Genomic DNA, 13,403 nt, shown 5'->3' on the forward strand with positions numbered 1-13,403 from the left:
GGTTGAAAATCAACATACGAATGATAGCTGAACAGTTGCCAGGAGCAACCCCTGTTTCTTTTCTTGGTATCTGCGCCTAGTGCGTTCCAAGTCACATGCCCAGACCACCCCCACATTCAGTCGCACATCCACGTACGTACTACGCATCAGAAGTTCCTATTCCATTCACCACTTAAAATACACCATCCATGAAAGAATGTCCTAAAACGCGTCATCTCGGGTTTCATGCCAAAGAACACATCCGCGGCGAACGGCGAAAAGAGTTCGCCCCAAACGATAGATCGAGGCGGGCGGTGTTGCAAAAATTGATAACAACCAGGGTAGGCTCGTGCGCACTGATACCATCTGTCTATCATAACCGTCGCATGAGTGACAAGACGACTGCCAGGACGGCATGAACGGGGGCACGCGTCTGTAATTGGGGAGAATTAACGCGCTTTGTGTGCGTGCGCGATGAGATTATGATCTCTCAAGCTGGCTGCAACTAAAATGACAAAAGCCGCACCACCAAGGGCCGTCCAGATGTAGCTTAGCATGATTGATTGGCATACCCAGCCCAGATCCGATCTGCGATTTTGCATTGGTGAAACGGTCCTAACCAACAAAAGTTGCTAAATCCCAGTAGGGCTTCTGGAAAAGACAGACGCCGTTCACCGTTCACCCCGTTGTCGGATGGTCCGGAGATTTTGCATTGCATTCGCGTTTAGCTAGTATGTACGGTAAACCCACTTGACTAATATCACCCCAAAGATAAAGCATAGAACAGACGAATGAATAGTCAAGATATTATCCAGCGAGTTGCATTGTGACCAGTTGCGTTTTCCCCTGTGTTGTGGGCCATAGAAGCAAAGAGGAGGGACAAAAAGAAAGAAAAAGCCCGACCGCCGTCGATGAACCACAGTACGGAGTATGAACCAAATCCCTCCAGAATCTGGCCCAGGTCACGGCATTATTCTGTATTGTAATTACGATTTTCTCGCAAGTAGGGCATAGTCTGGTGCTAAGATAGAAGAAAAAATAGGATCTGACTGTGCCATCCGCCCGCATGGTACGCCAGAGACACTTCGATTGACACCAATCATCCCAAAATATCTAGCGCCCGCGGCGAGCTTTGTCTCTGCAACTTCAATTGGCCGTGTGCCTGATCAAGTGAGACTTTTAGGGTCCTGCACAGGTTGAATCACTCTACTGTGGCTTTTTGCGACGAAAAGGTCAAATGTGCTTATTATCTTGTTTTATTCTCCCAGCCTCGCCTTTGTAATTTGAAGATAGCATTTTGAAGAACACCGATATGGTAGCCAAATCAACACTCAGATACGTTACAGCGGCCCCTCGGATCGAGTGGTCCACACGAGCAAAGGGGCAGACAAGCAGGGTAAAATCTTTACGAGACCAGGGAATAGATTAGCTGCATCGTCATCGATATCCGTTGGTGTTCCAAAGCCCAATTGGCATGTTTACAAAGCAACCAAAAAACAAGAAATCCTACTGTTGGCTTGCATGTCTGCGCCCTCGGTACCTGCATGGAACTGGGATTGAGAGGGCGCTAGACTGAAAAGGGGGTCGCAATGTCAATACGGTCAGAACAAAAAAAGGCCGAGCCGTTCCAATAACGCCGCCGGGGGTACTTGACCGTTTCATCTGGGATCGTTTCGTGGTAGTAAGCATCCCCACCTCCCCTTTGGCCAACTTTTCGGACGACCAACCAGCTGTAATCTGGTCGTTCAACTTTGGGTCCCTTTTCAAACCAATTGCATGCCTCCGCCACGTCTCCCGAAATTGGGAAATTGGGAAATTATGTACTTTATAATAATGCCGATCGAATGAATGTTTGTTGATGCCGAGAAGATACCAATACTGCGTAATTAACTCCCCCATAGTAAAAGCATTTGCCAAACCCACCTCGTCCGCTCTCGCCACTTTCGGAGGGGCAGCATCGAGATGCCAAAGGCTGCCTGTTCCCAGGTTGTAATAATGGAGTGCCATCCGGCCAGTAGCGAGACGGGGAGGAATTTTTCTGGACGCCGATTTGCCAAGCCCCCGTCGTGACGGATGCTTGGTTCTGGCCTTTTGCTGGACGATACGAACCCAAGCAGTGCCAAAATAGAATACCGGTACAGAGGTGCATCTGAATCTGATGTGGATGTGGCCATTTCCAGGTGTACAAAAACGTGCCAGTCATTCTCAAAGTATGACAAGCCAATAAGCTGCAGACGTGCATCGTCCATTACCTTTCGTCCACCACACCTGCCATCTGCAACCTCTCGTATCAATGTGCTAATTAATTGTCGTCCAAAGAGAGCTAAAAAGCGAGCTACTGGTTGCATACATGACATGCCTACCTACCTACCTACCTACCTACCTATCTACCTACCTACCCACCTACAATGCATCTGTGTACAAGCAAACATTAGAGGCGCAAGTTGTACGTTATGCATGGACGTGGCCTTCCCGCTCCCGCCCGCTCTAGACTGGCAGCAAACATCAATTTGGCGGCATTGAAGAGCAAACAACACCTTAGCTCAAGCCTGACTGACTTACTGAGTTCATGTGCGTGGCAAAATGGACACTTTTTCGCGACCAGTCCGTGACTCGCAAGGCAAAAACCTACCTGTGCAGTAGTGTGGTTTTATTTTTTATATAATTTTTTTTTTTGTATTTTTTATAGAAAATATTGTGAAGCAGAGCTGATAACAAACCATCTCAAGTAGCATGTACATACAACATAGTAGTATTGTATGGCTGTTTTGTTTGGTCGGACGGTTCGTGCAGTCTCGGTCATCCCTTACTTGAAGAAAAACGGCGCGGATTTCACACTTCTCAAGACAAGGCTTATCCTGGAGCCTGACGAGCCACACCCGGTTTGAACTCTTTGAAGGCTGGCTTCATAAAATCAAGCCAAAAAAAAAAAAAAAAAAAGAGTCCACAAGGCATGGCCGTGACGGAAAGACACTATTCAGCCGAAGCGACTTGGCTTCAAGCAAGGTTCCAGGAGTGGGGCACTTCGCTCCTCTTTTTCTTTTCTCCTCTGTCTTCCCCTGCAATGCCTGGACCAAAACGGAGCCTAATTCGCCAAGCCTTGCCTCCACCACCCACCACCCTTCAAGCTCATACGGAACGTGGACGGTGGCACCACAGCCACTCGACATCCACAATTGTGGGAGGATCTTCCTGCACAAGTAGCGTCCGGAAAATCAGCTTGGGCCAACAGGCTTCGATCTCCCTTTTTTCTGACCAGATTCCCCTTTCTCCCTCAAGAATTCAACAACCACATTCGCTGTTTATTAATTTTGTTTTGTATTCCGTCGTTTTTCTTGGGATTTGGCTTTCGACTACAAGTCGCTCTGCGTCCTGTTCAATCGCTTCGCGGTGCTGAGAAGGGAGTAAGCAGCAAAAACCTTGCTTAGTCGTTCTTCAGAAACGGCGTCCTTGAAGAATCCCTACAACCAGACCCACGAGTCAATTGGCACCGACTCGACCCGCCCAGCGAAACGTTCCTGCCCCCTTTTTTTACTCCCTCAACTTGCGGGCCACCAAAAAAGCAGAGCGGACGCACGTCACAAACAAGCGCCTACCCTACCATTCATTCACTGCACTGCACTGCACTGACTGTATCGACAACTCCGTCCGATTCAGACCAGTCGTCCCATCCGTCCAACTTCTTCTTCTTTTTCTTTTTTTCTTTTGCATCCCTAGTTTCGCCTTCCAATCATCAACAAGCAAAAAGGTAGCAAGCAGCTCGCTCAAAAAGCCTGTTCGCTCCCTCAGTTCTCTCCTTTTGGGAACGCGCGTGGCTGCGGCATTGGAATTCTCAGGAAACTCGACCTTCCAACAGGCAGTTCCAGCCCAATCCATTGGTCTCTGAGCCAAGTGTCCCTCTCTTGAGCAGCAGCAACTGTCCTCTCGGACCGAGAACGATCGCTAGTTTCTCGATCTTCAAGAGAGGCAAGAAGAAACACAATCCTCGAAAAACAACAACAACTTAGACTACACGCTCGCTTCACGCACTGCTGTGGCCGGCCACAATCATTGCAGCAGTCACCCGCTATCTAATTCGACCTAATCTGTCTGCGAATAATACCGGTTTTTCTTTTTTTGGCTGCAGTTGTGATTTCGATTCCATGAGTTTATGATTGATTGGTAAGTCGGTCGCCCTGCCACGGTTTCGGGGACGGTCACGACGCACAGTAGCGTTGTGTCACACTGCCTTTCATTCTCGAAGCGCGTTGTCTTGCAGCACGCTAACCTGCCACGATCCAGACCAATAGACTGCCCATTATGTCGGGACATCCAAACCAGCAACGGCCTAACCCGAACGACTACGATGACGGCTATGGCCGGCAACAAGGAAGTCAGCAGGGAGGTCAGGATGCCTACTATGACGACCATTCACAGCAACAGTACTACGACAATGGCTATGACAACGGTGGCCAAGGAGGTCGCCGCGGAGATGGCTACTACGACGAATCGTAGGTCTTTCATGCAGCGAAAGAATACTATCTGGATGTCGCTAACATTTTACTGGCAGTGGCTACTACAACGCCGATCCGAACAACCCCTATCAACAGGATGGAGGGTACTACGATAACCAGGATCAGCAGTACCAAGACGATTATTACAACCAGCAAGGTTACTATGATCAGGGCTATGATCAGGGCTACGGCCGTCGACAAGGCTCAGAGGATGAGTCTGAAACGTTTAGCGACTTCACAATGAGGTCGGACATGCGTGGTGGTGATGGCGACTACTACGGGCGTGGCGACGAGCGTTACAACAGCTACAACGACGGACAGGCTCGCGGATTCCGGCCCCCCTCGTCCCAGATCTCATATGCTGGAAACCGCTCTTCTGGGGCCTCGACTCCGAACTACGGCATGGACTATGGCAATGGACACGCCGCGCTGGCTAGGTCACGCGAGCCGTATCCTGCTTGGACCTCGGATGCGCAGATTCCTCTATCGAAGGAGGAGGTTGAGGATATTTTCCTTGACCTCACCTCGAAGTTTGGATTCCAGCGCGACAGTATGAGGAACATGTACGACCATCTCATGACTCTTCTCGACTCGCGTGCCTCACGCATGACCCCGAACCAGGCCCTCCTGTCGCTTCATGCAGACTACATTGGAGGTGACAACGCGAACTACCGCAAGTGGTACTTCGCCGCTCATCTGGATCTCGATGATGCCGTGGGCTTTGCCAACATGAAGGGCAAGGGCTTGAAGCGCAAGAACAAGAAGAAGAAGAAGGACGCCGAGAATGAGGCCGAGACCCTGGAGAGCCTGGAAGGTGATGACTCGCTCGAAGCGGCCGAGTACAGGTGGAAGACACGCATGAACCGCATGTCACAGCACGACCGTGTGCGACAGCTGGCCTTGTACCTGCTCTGCTGGGGCGAAGCCAACCAGGTCCGCTTCATGCCTGAGTGCTTGTGCTTCATCTTCAAGTGTGCGGACGACTACCTCAACTCGCCTGCATGCCAGAACCTCGTAGAGCCGGTAGAGGAGTTCACGTTCCTCAACAACGTCATCACTCCCATCTACCAGTACGTCCGAGACCAAGGTTACGAGATTGTCGACGGTGTATACGTTCGTCGCGAGCGTGACCACAAGAACATTATCGGTTATGATGACTGCAACCAGCTTTTCTGGTACCCGGAAGGTATCGAGCGCATTGTGTTGGGAGACAAGTCAAAACTGACCGATGTGCCTCCCGCGGAACGTTACCTCAAGCTCAAAGATGTCAACTGGAAGAAGTGTTTCTTCAAGACCTACAAGGAGACTCGGTCGTGGTTCCATCTGGTTGTTAACTTCAACCGTATCTGGATTATCCACTTGACCATGTGGTGGTACTACACGGCATTCAACGCTCCTACGCTCTTGGTCCCCAACTACACCCAGCAAGGAAACGAAAAGCCCCCTAACGCAGCTGTGTGGTCTATCTGTGGATTCGGTGGTTGTATCGCATCCCTGATCCAGATCATTGCTACATGCTCCGAGTGGGCGTATGTACCTCGTCGTTGGGCCGGAGCTCAGCATCTTACCAAGAAGCTTCTCTTCCTTATTCTCATCTTTGTCATCAACGCCGGTCCTGGTGTTTATGTCTTTTTGCCTGGAACCGTTGAAGCCGTCAGGGCTCGCCAGGAGACTCAGATCGCGCTCATTCTGGGCATTGTCCAGTTCTTCGTGTCTGTGGCGACTTTCCTCTTCTTCTCCATAATGCCGCTTGGTGGACTTTTCGGCAGCTACCTGACGAAGAACTCTCGTCGCTATGTCGCAAGTCAGACATTCACCGCCAGCTATCCTAGACTTACTGGCAACGATATGGCTCTCTCATACCTCTTGTGGCTGATCGTTTTCGGTGCCAAGATGGGCGAGTCATACGTCTACTTGGCTTTGTCTTTCAAGGACCCTCTCCGCTACTTGTGGTTGATGAACGTCGACAGCTGTCTTGGTGACACCATCCTGAAGCAGTACCTGTGCACACTCCAACCTAAGATTCTTGCTGGTCTTATGGGAGTAACAGATCTTATTTTCTTCTTCCTCGACACATATCTTTTCTATGTCCTGGTTAACTGCGTGTTCTCGATTGCGCGATCTTTCTACCTGGGTGCTTCTATCTTGACTCCATGGAGAAACATCTTTTCTCGCATGCCTAAGCGCATCTACTCAAAGGTCTTGGCAACCACGGACATGGAGGTCAAGTACAAGCCTAAGGTCCTCATTTCACAGATCTGGAACGCTATCGTCATTTCCATGTACCGTGAGCATCTTCTGGCCATCGACCACGTTCAGAAGCTTCTTTACCATCAAGTCCCGTCGGAGCAGGAGGGCAAGCGGACTCTTAGGGCTCCCACGTTCTTCGTGTCACAAGAAGATCACTCGTTCAAGACGGAATTTTTCCCCGCTCAGAGTGAAGCAGAGCGTCGCATTTCTTTCTTCGCCCACTCACTGTCGACGCCGATTCCTGAGCCGCTGCCGGTTGACAACATGCCCACTTTTACTGTCATGATCCCTCACTACAGCGAAAAGATTCTCTTGTCGCTGAGAGAAATTATCAGGGAAGACGAGCCGTATTCTCGTGTCACTTTGCTCGAGTACCTGAAGCAACTTCACCCCCACGAGTGGGACTGCTTCGTCAAGGACACCAAGATTCTTGCAGATGAGACGTCTCAATTCAACGGCGACGAGAAGAATGACAAGGACACAGCCAAGAGCAAGATTGACGATCTGCCATTCTACTGCATCGGTTTCAAGTCTTCGGCACCCGAGTACACTCTCCGGACTCGTATTTGGTCTTCTCTTCGCTCGCAGACTCTCTACCGTACCATCTCCGGTTTCATGAACTACAGCCGTGCCATTAAGCTGCTGTACCGTGTGGAGAATCCCGAGGTTGTTCAAATGTTCGGCGGTAACTCTGACAAGTTAGAACGGGAGTTGGAGCGCATGGCGCGTCGCAAGTTCAAGCTCATTGTTTCCATGCAACGTTATGCCAAGTTCAAGAAGGAGGAGATGGAAAACGCCGAATTCTTGCTGCGTGCGTACCCCGACTTGCAGATTGCCTATCTCGACGAAGAGGCACCTCTCAACGAAGGGGAGGAGCCTCGTTTGTACTCTGCCCTGATTGACGGCCACTCTGAAATAATGGAGAACGGCGCCCGCAAGCCCAAGTTCCGAATCCAGCTCTCCGGTAACCCTATTCTTGGTGACGGCAAATCTGACAACCAGAACCACTGTATCATCTTCTACCGCGGTGAATACATTCAACTCATCGACGCCAACCAGGACAACTATCTCGAGGAATGTCTGAAGATTCGCAGTGTTTTGGCCGAGTTCGAGGAGATGAAGACGGACAACACCTCGCCGTACACTCCTGGTGTCAAGAATGCCGTCAAATCGCCTGTTGCCATCTTGGGTGCTCGTGAGTACATTTTCTCAGAGAACATTGGTATCCTCGGAGACGTCGCTGCCGGAAAGGAACAGACTTTCGGAACCTTGTTTGCTCGTACGCTGGCTCAGATCGGTGGCAAGCTCCATTACGGTCATCCCGATTTCCTCAACGGAATTTTCATGACAACCCGAGGTGGTGTATCAAAAGCGCAAAAGGGTCTCCACCTGAACGAGGACATTTACGCCGGTATGAATGCCATCCTTCGTGGTGGGCGTATCAAGCATTGCGAGTACTACCAATGTGGCAAAGGTCGTGATTTGGGTTTCGGCTCGATTCTGAACTTCACCACCAAGATCGGCACTGGTATGGGCGAGCAGATGCTGTCTCGCGAGTACTACTACCTCGGCACGCAACTCCCGCTTGATCGATTCCTGTCTTTCTACTATGCTCACCCTGGTTTCCATATCAACAACATCTTCATCATGTTGTCTATCCAGATGTTCATGATCACACTCGTCAACATAGGAGCCTTGAGGAATCAGACCATACCCTGCGACTACAACCGAAACGTTCCCATCACCGACGAGCTCTTCCCTACTGGATGCCAGAACACCGACGCACTAGTGGATTGGGTTTTCAGGAGTATCTTGTCGATTATTTTCGTCCTCTGTCTGTCCTATATCCCTCTAGTCGTTCAGGAGTTGACGGAGCGTGGTTTCTTCCGCGCGGCTACTCGTCTCGCGAAGCAGATCTGCTCCCTCTCGCCCCTGTTTGAAGTGTTCGTTTGTCAGATCTACGCCAATGCGGTCCATAACAACCTGTCATTCGGCGGTGCTCGATACATTGGTACCGGTCGTGGTTTTGCCACTGCTCGCATTCCGTTCGGCGTTCTTTTCTCTCGATTTGCCGGCCCGTCGATTTACTTCGGCGCACGACTACTCATGATGCTTATCTTTGCTACCATGACTGTTTGGCAAGGCGCTCTGGTATACTTCTACCTCACTCTGCTGGCTCTCGTCATCTCGCCGTTCCTCTACAACCCCCACCAGTTTGCTTGGAATGATTTCTTCATTGACTACCGTGACTACCTGCGGTGGTTGTCTCGTGGAAACTCTCGATCGCACGCATCATCGTGGATCGCCTACTGCAGACTCTCGCGAACTCGTCTCACTGGTTACAAGCGAAAGGCCGTCGGAGACCCCAGCTCGAAACTCTCCGGAGACGTACCTCGGGCATCATTCATGAACATCTTCCTTGGCGAGCTCGTTTCACCGTTTTTGCTGGCGGTCGTGATGCTGATTCCATACCTCTTCATCAACGCCCAAACTGGTGTCACGGCAGATAAAAACCCCAACTTGCCCACCCCCAAGGCAAGTGCAGCACTGCTCAGGATCGGAATAGTCGCCATTGCCCCGATCGCCGTCAACGCCGGTGTGTGTCTGATCATGTTCGCAATGGCCTGTTTCATGGGTCCCCTACTCAGCATGTGTTGCAAGAAGTTCGGTAGCGTACTTGCTGCCATTGCACATGCTTTTGCTGTTATCATGCTTCTCGTCTTCTTCGAGGCACTGTATATCCTCCAGCAATGGAAGGCGGCCCCGACTCTGCTCGGAATGATCGTTGTTCTTTGCGTCCAACGTTTCCTTCTGAAGCTGATCGTATCTGCCGGTCTGACTCGAGAGTTCAAGTCGGATCAGGCCAACATTGCTTTCTGGACCGGCAAGTGGTACTCCATGGGCTGGCATACAATTTCGCAGCCGGCGAGAGAGTTTCTCTGCAAGATCACCGAGATGTCCTTCTTTGCAGGCGACTTCATTCTCGGTCACATTATCCTCTTCCTCATGCTGCCTATCATCCTCATTCCCCAGGTTGACAAGCTGCATTCTATGATGCTTTTCTGGCTTCGTCCCAGGTTAGTACCGTCTCCTTGTATCACTTTCTCTATGCGGAACATGTTTACTAACTTGCCTGAATTAGTCAACAAATTCGACCCCCTATCTACTCGATGAAGCAGTCCAAGCTGAGGACGAGGCGTGTGGTTCGCTATGCGATCTTGTACTTCGTGCTCCTCGTACTCTTCCTTGCTCTGCTCGCAGGCCCGGCGATCATTGTCTCATTTGTTAAAGATATGCCACCAAAGGCCATAACAAATGTTAAATTCCTCTCTGATTCCGGCCTGATTCAACCCGCCGGATATGACAACAACAACACGAATTTCGAACACACGGGTACAAGACGAACCGGTCCTGCCTTCCCTACTTCCTAAGGGTTTGTTTGACTACAGAAAAAAAAACAAGCTAGAGGAGCCGGGCTGGATAACTGAAATGGAATGTATAATACTTTTTTTTCTCGCTCAGCGATCACACATAACCGGAGGAGAGCATGTTTCTTTTTTACTTTTTTTGTGCAATGACATGAGACTTGCAAGCTGCCCTTGAAGCGGCAAACTTGTTAGTTATATCATGTCATTGCTGGTATTCTCGCAATGGTTGCTTTTTTTCCCTAGTCATCTTTTGATATAACAAAACCCGAAGTAGCTATTTTGGCGTGGGCGGCACTGCAAAACACAGGCTTTGTTTTTCTTGTCTTGTTCCATTTTTAGATCGGCTCTGCAAATGTTGTTTCCGTTACGACCGTGACCCAGCTGATTCGGGCCGCGATAATTATACTGCCAATTTTTCTCTAGCTTTGGGGATCTCTGATACTATTGCATTGTCTGATGATTGAATAGTGGCTAGTTGAGTACGGGTTTATCTGGCATGTTCGTCTCGGCGCACGACTTTGATTGAGTTCTCACAATACCGGTGCGGGGGAGGGTGAACAATCCAGCTTTGAAGGTACAAAAATACTTGAGCTAATGGGGCCTGCCACGGGCATCATGTTATATTATATACACATATAAATGGGCACATTCTATTAGAATATTGTTGTGTTTGGAGTTTTGTCCCGTCGATTGACGCGGGAGCCTGGACAGTGATGATTTTCTGCCCAACTGGTTGTCAAATTGGTGTTGCAATTGATCGACACACCGTGCACAGACCGTGGGGCCATGGTCGCAATTTCAGGGGCGAGCCACCCGCAGCAATTGCAAAGCTGACGGACGCGATGACAGCTGCCTGTGCCCTGCAGGCTCGCGTTCCCAACGGTCCTAGTTCTATTTCTAGTTTGTAAGCTGTTTTTTTTTAATCCAGTTGTGCAATAGACCCTTGGACTTTTCGGCCAACTCAAGCCAGCCACAACCCGCCACCAAAAAAGACATCGTCAACACGCATACACTTACCTTGTGTGGGTTATTTTTCTAGGAGTACCTCCTCCCAACTCGACCCAAAGGCCCTTTGTGCATAGACAACCGTCTCTCGAGTTGACCCGCCGCCTCCGCCGCCGCCATCATGGATCTTCATGAGCTGCAGAGCAAACTGACCCTCTGGCTGGACGAGGCATCGCATGCATTCCAGAGGGTGCCGGGCTCGGCGGTTTTGATTCGCTATGTCAAGTCCAGCTACCAGAACGATCCTGTTCGCTCCGCCATTGAGCTGGTCCTCGTTGTGTTTTTCATCCGGTACCTGATGGCACCATCTTACTCCACCCACAAGCAGAACTTTATTAAGCTGCGCGAGGATGTACGTCGCTGTGCTCGCTCACACTAGGTTCCCAACTGAGCTGACAAACTGGCATCTTCTCATTGTAGGAGATCGACGAACTGGTCGAAGACTGGACACCCGAGCCGCTCGTACCAGCAAGGACGGCGCAGGAGGAGGCCGAGGCCGAGAAGCTGCCCGTGATAGTCGGACCGACAGGGCCCAAGACGAAGCTCGCGAGCGGACGCACGGTCACGAACCTCTCGACATACAACTACTACAACTTCAACGCCAACGAACAGATCAAGGAGAAGGCGATCCAGACCCTGCGGACCTACGGCGTGGGCCCCTGCGGCCCGCCGCAGTTTTACGGTACCCAAGACGTTCACATGAAGACCGAGGCGGACATTGCGGCCTACATCGGCACCGAGGGCTGCATCATCTACGCGCACGCCTTCTCGGCCGTCACGAGCGTGATCCCTTCATTCTGCAAGCGTGGAGATGTGATCATTGCGGACCGCATGGCCAACTATTCCATCCGCAAGGGTTTGGAGCTTTCAAGGAGCAGCATCAGGTGGCATGGGCATGGAGACATGGAGGAGCTGGAGGCGGCCATGGCGAAGGTTGCCAAGGAGCAGGCCAAGAACAAGAAGCTGACGAGGCGGTTCGTCGTCATCGAGGCGTTGTCTGAGCTGCTTGGAGACATCGCCGACCTCCCGAAGTTGGTACGTGGGCAGTCCCTTGATTTCTTCTCTGATTTTAACAAAGATATGATGGGGATGGTATGGGCTAACAGTGCGATGCTGGATGCGGTCAAAATAGATTGAGCTGAAGGAGAAATACAAGTTTCGCCTGATACTGGACGAGACGTGGTCATTTGGCGTGCTGGGTCGCACCGGACGCGGACTGACCGAGGCTCAGAACGTGGACCCGACGCAGGTGGACATGATCGTGGGCTCGATGGCGGGCCCCCTGTGCGCGGGCGGTGGGTTCTGCGCGGGCTCGCGGGACGTCGTGGAGCACCAGCGCATCATGTCGACGGCCTACACCTTCTCAGCAGCACTGCCGGCCATGACGGCTGTGACGGCCAGCGAGACGCTGAACCTCTTGCAGTCGAACCCCGAGATCCTGTCGCAGTGCCGCGAAAACATCAAGGCTCTGCGGGCGCAGCTCGACCCTCGCTCAGACTGGGTCTTTTGCACCAGCTCCATCGACAACCCGATCCTGCTGCTTCAGCTGAAGCCCGAGGTTATTGCGTCGAGGAGGCTTACTGCTGAGGACCAGAACAGGCTGCTTCAGGAGTGTGTCGATGAGGTATGCATATATATATATATGTTGTATATTTAGCATGTTTGCTTTTTTATTCATCTTGTTGAATTTTGCTAACCTGAACCCGCTGTTGTATCAATAGTCACTAGCCAACGGTGTCTGGATCACACGTCTGAAGATCCAGCCGGTGCTCAATACGATTGGGCCTAAGGAAAACATCACCATCCAGCCGGCGCTCAAGGTCTGTGTCACTTCTGGCCTGTCCAGGAAGGACATTGAACGGGCCGGGACCACAATTCGCCATGCCATCACCAAGGTGATGAAGAGCAACGCCAAGCTTTCGCCTGCAGTTGCGCCTGCTTAGCGTTTTCGTTGCAAAACACTTTTACTGTTGTTTTCTTCTTTTGTTTTCTTGTTATTTCCCATTTTAATGGATTTCGGGCAAAAGAGGAGAAAGTCGGTAGATCCATTTCACAAAACTCTGCCACGACTTTGATTGGTTTTTAGACAACATTTAGACTACAGGCTGCCTAGCTTGCTAGACGGCGGTCACGGATAAAAAAACACCTAATGATACATATATAATACTTGCCTGCTGCAGTGGCATGAACGGTTAAGATTTTTTTGAACCTTTTTTTTCGGCATGGTAAGCTACCTCAATGCATAAGG

The 13,403-nt window shown here is 50.8% G+C and overlaps 2 protein-coding genes across 2 annotated transcripts; both read left to right on the forward strand.

The window, feature by feature from the left end:
• Positions 1-3,258: 3,258 nt before the first annotated feature.
• Positions 3,259-10,825, forward strand: MGG_00865 (1,3-beta-glucan synthase component FKS1). Its single transcript, XM_003718059.1, has 4 exons — positions 3,259-4,140; positions 4,261-4,469; positions 4,529-9,799; positions 9,865-10,825. The coding sequence occupies exons 2-4, from the start codon at positions 4,279-4,281 to the stop codon at positions 10,151-10,153; spliced, it is 5,751 nt and encodes a 1,916-aa protein (XP_003718107.1). The 5' UTR covers positions 3,259-4,140; positions 4,261-4,278; the 3' UTR covers positions 10,154-10,825.
• Positions 10,826-10,979: 154 nt separating this feature from the next.
• Positions 10,980-13,350, forward strand: MGG_00864 (serine palmitoyltransferase 1). Its single transcript, XM_003718060.1, has 4 exons — positions 10,980-11,507; positions 11,576-12,190; positions 12,288-12,779; positions 12,877-13,350. Exons 1-4 carry the CDS (start codon positions 11,277-11,279, stop codon positions 13,096-13,098), a joined length of 1,560 nt encoding a protein of 519 aa, XP_003718108.1. The 5' UTR covers positions 10,980-11,276; the 3' UTR covers positions 13,099-13,350.
• Positions 13,351-13,403: the final 53 nt, after the last annotated feature.

Source organism: Pyricularia oryzae, chromosome 5 (genome assembly GCF_000002495.2).
Source record: "Pyricularia oryzae 70-15 chromosome 5, whole genome shotgun sequence".
Taxonomy (NCBI): Eukaryota; Fungi; Ascomycota; class Sordariomycetes; order Magnaporthales; family Pyriculariaceae; genus Pyricularia; species Pyricularia oryzae.

Coding starts and splice junctions, on each gene's coding strand:
- MGG_00865 (XM_003718059.1), top strand. CDS start 4,279: ATGTCGGGACATCCAAACCAGCAACGGCCTAACCCGAACGACTACGAT. Junction 4,470..4,528: donor GATGGCTACTACGACGAATC/GTAGGTCTTTCA, acceptor TTTTACTGGCAG/TGGCTACTACAACGCCGATC. Junction 9,800..9,864: donor CTTTTCTGGCTTCGTCCCAG/GTTAGTACCGTC, acceptor TGCCTGAATTAG/TCAACAAATTCGACCCCCTA.
- MGG_00864 (XM_003718060.1), top strand. CDS start 11,277: ATGGATCTTCATGAGCTGCAGAGCAAACTGACCCTCTGGCTGGACGAG. Junction 11,508..11,575: donor TTATTAAGCTGCGCGAGGAT/GTACGTCGCTGT, acceptor TTCTCATTGTAG/GAGATCGACGAACTGGTCGA. Junction 12,780..12,876: donor TTCAGGAGTGTGTCGATGAG/GTATGCATATAT, acceptor TTGTATCAATAG/TCACTAGCCAACGGTGTCTG.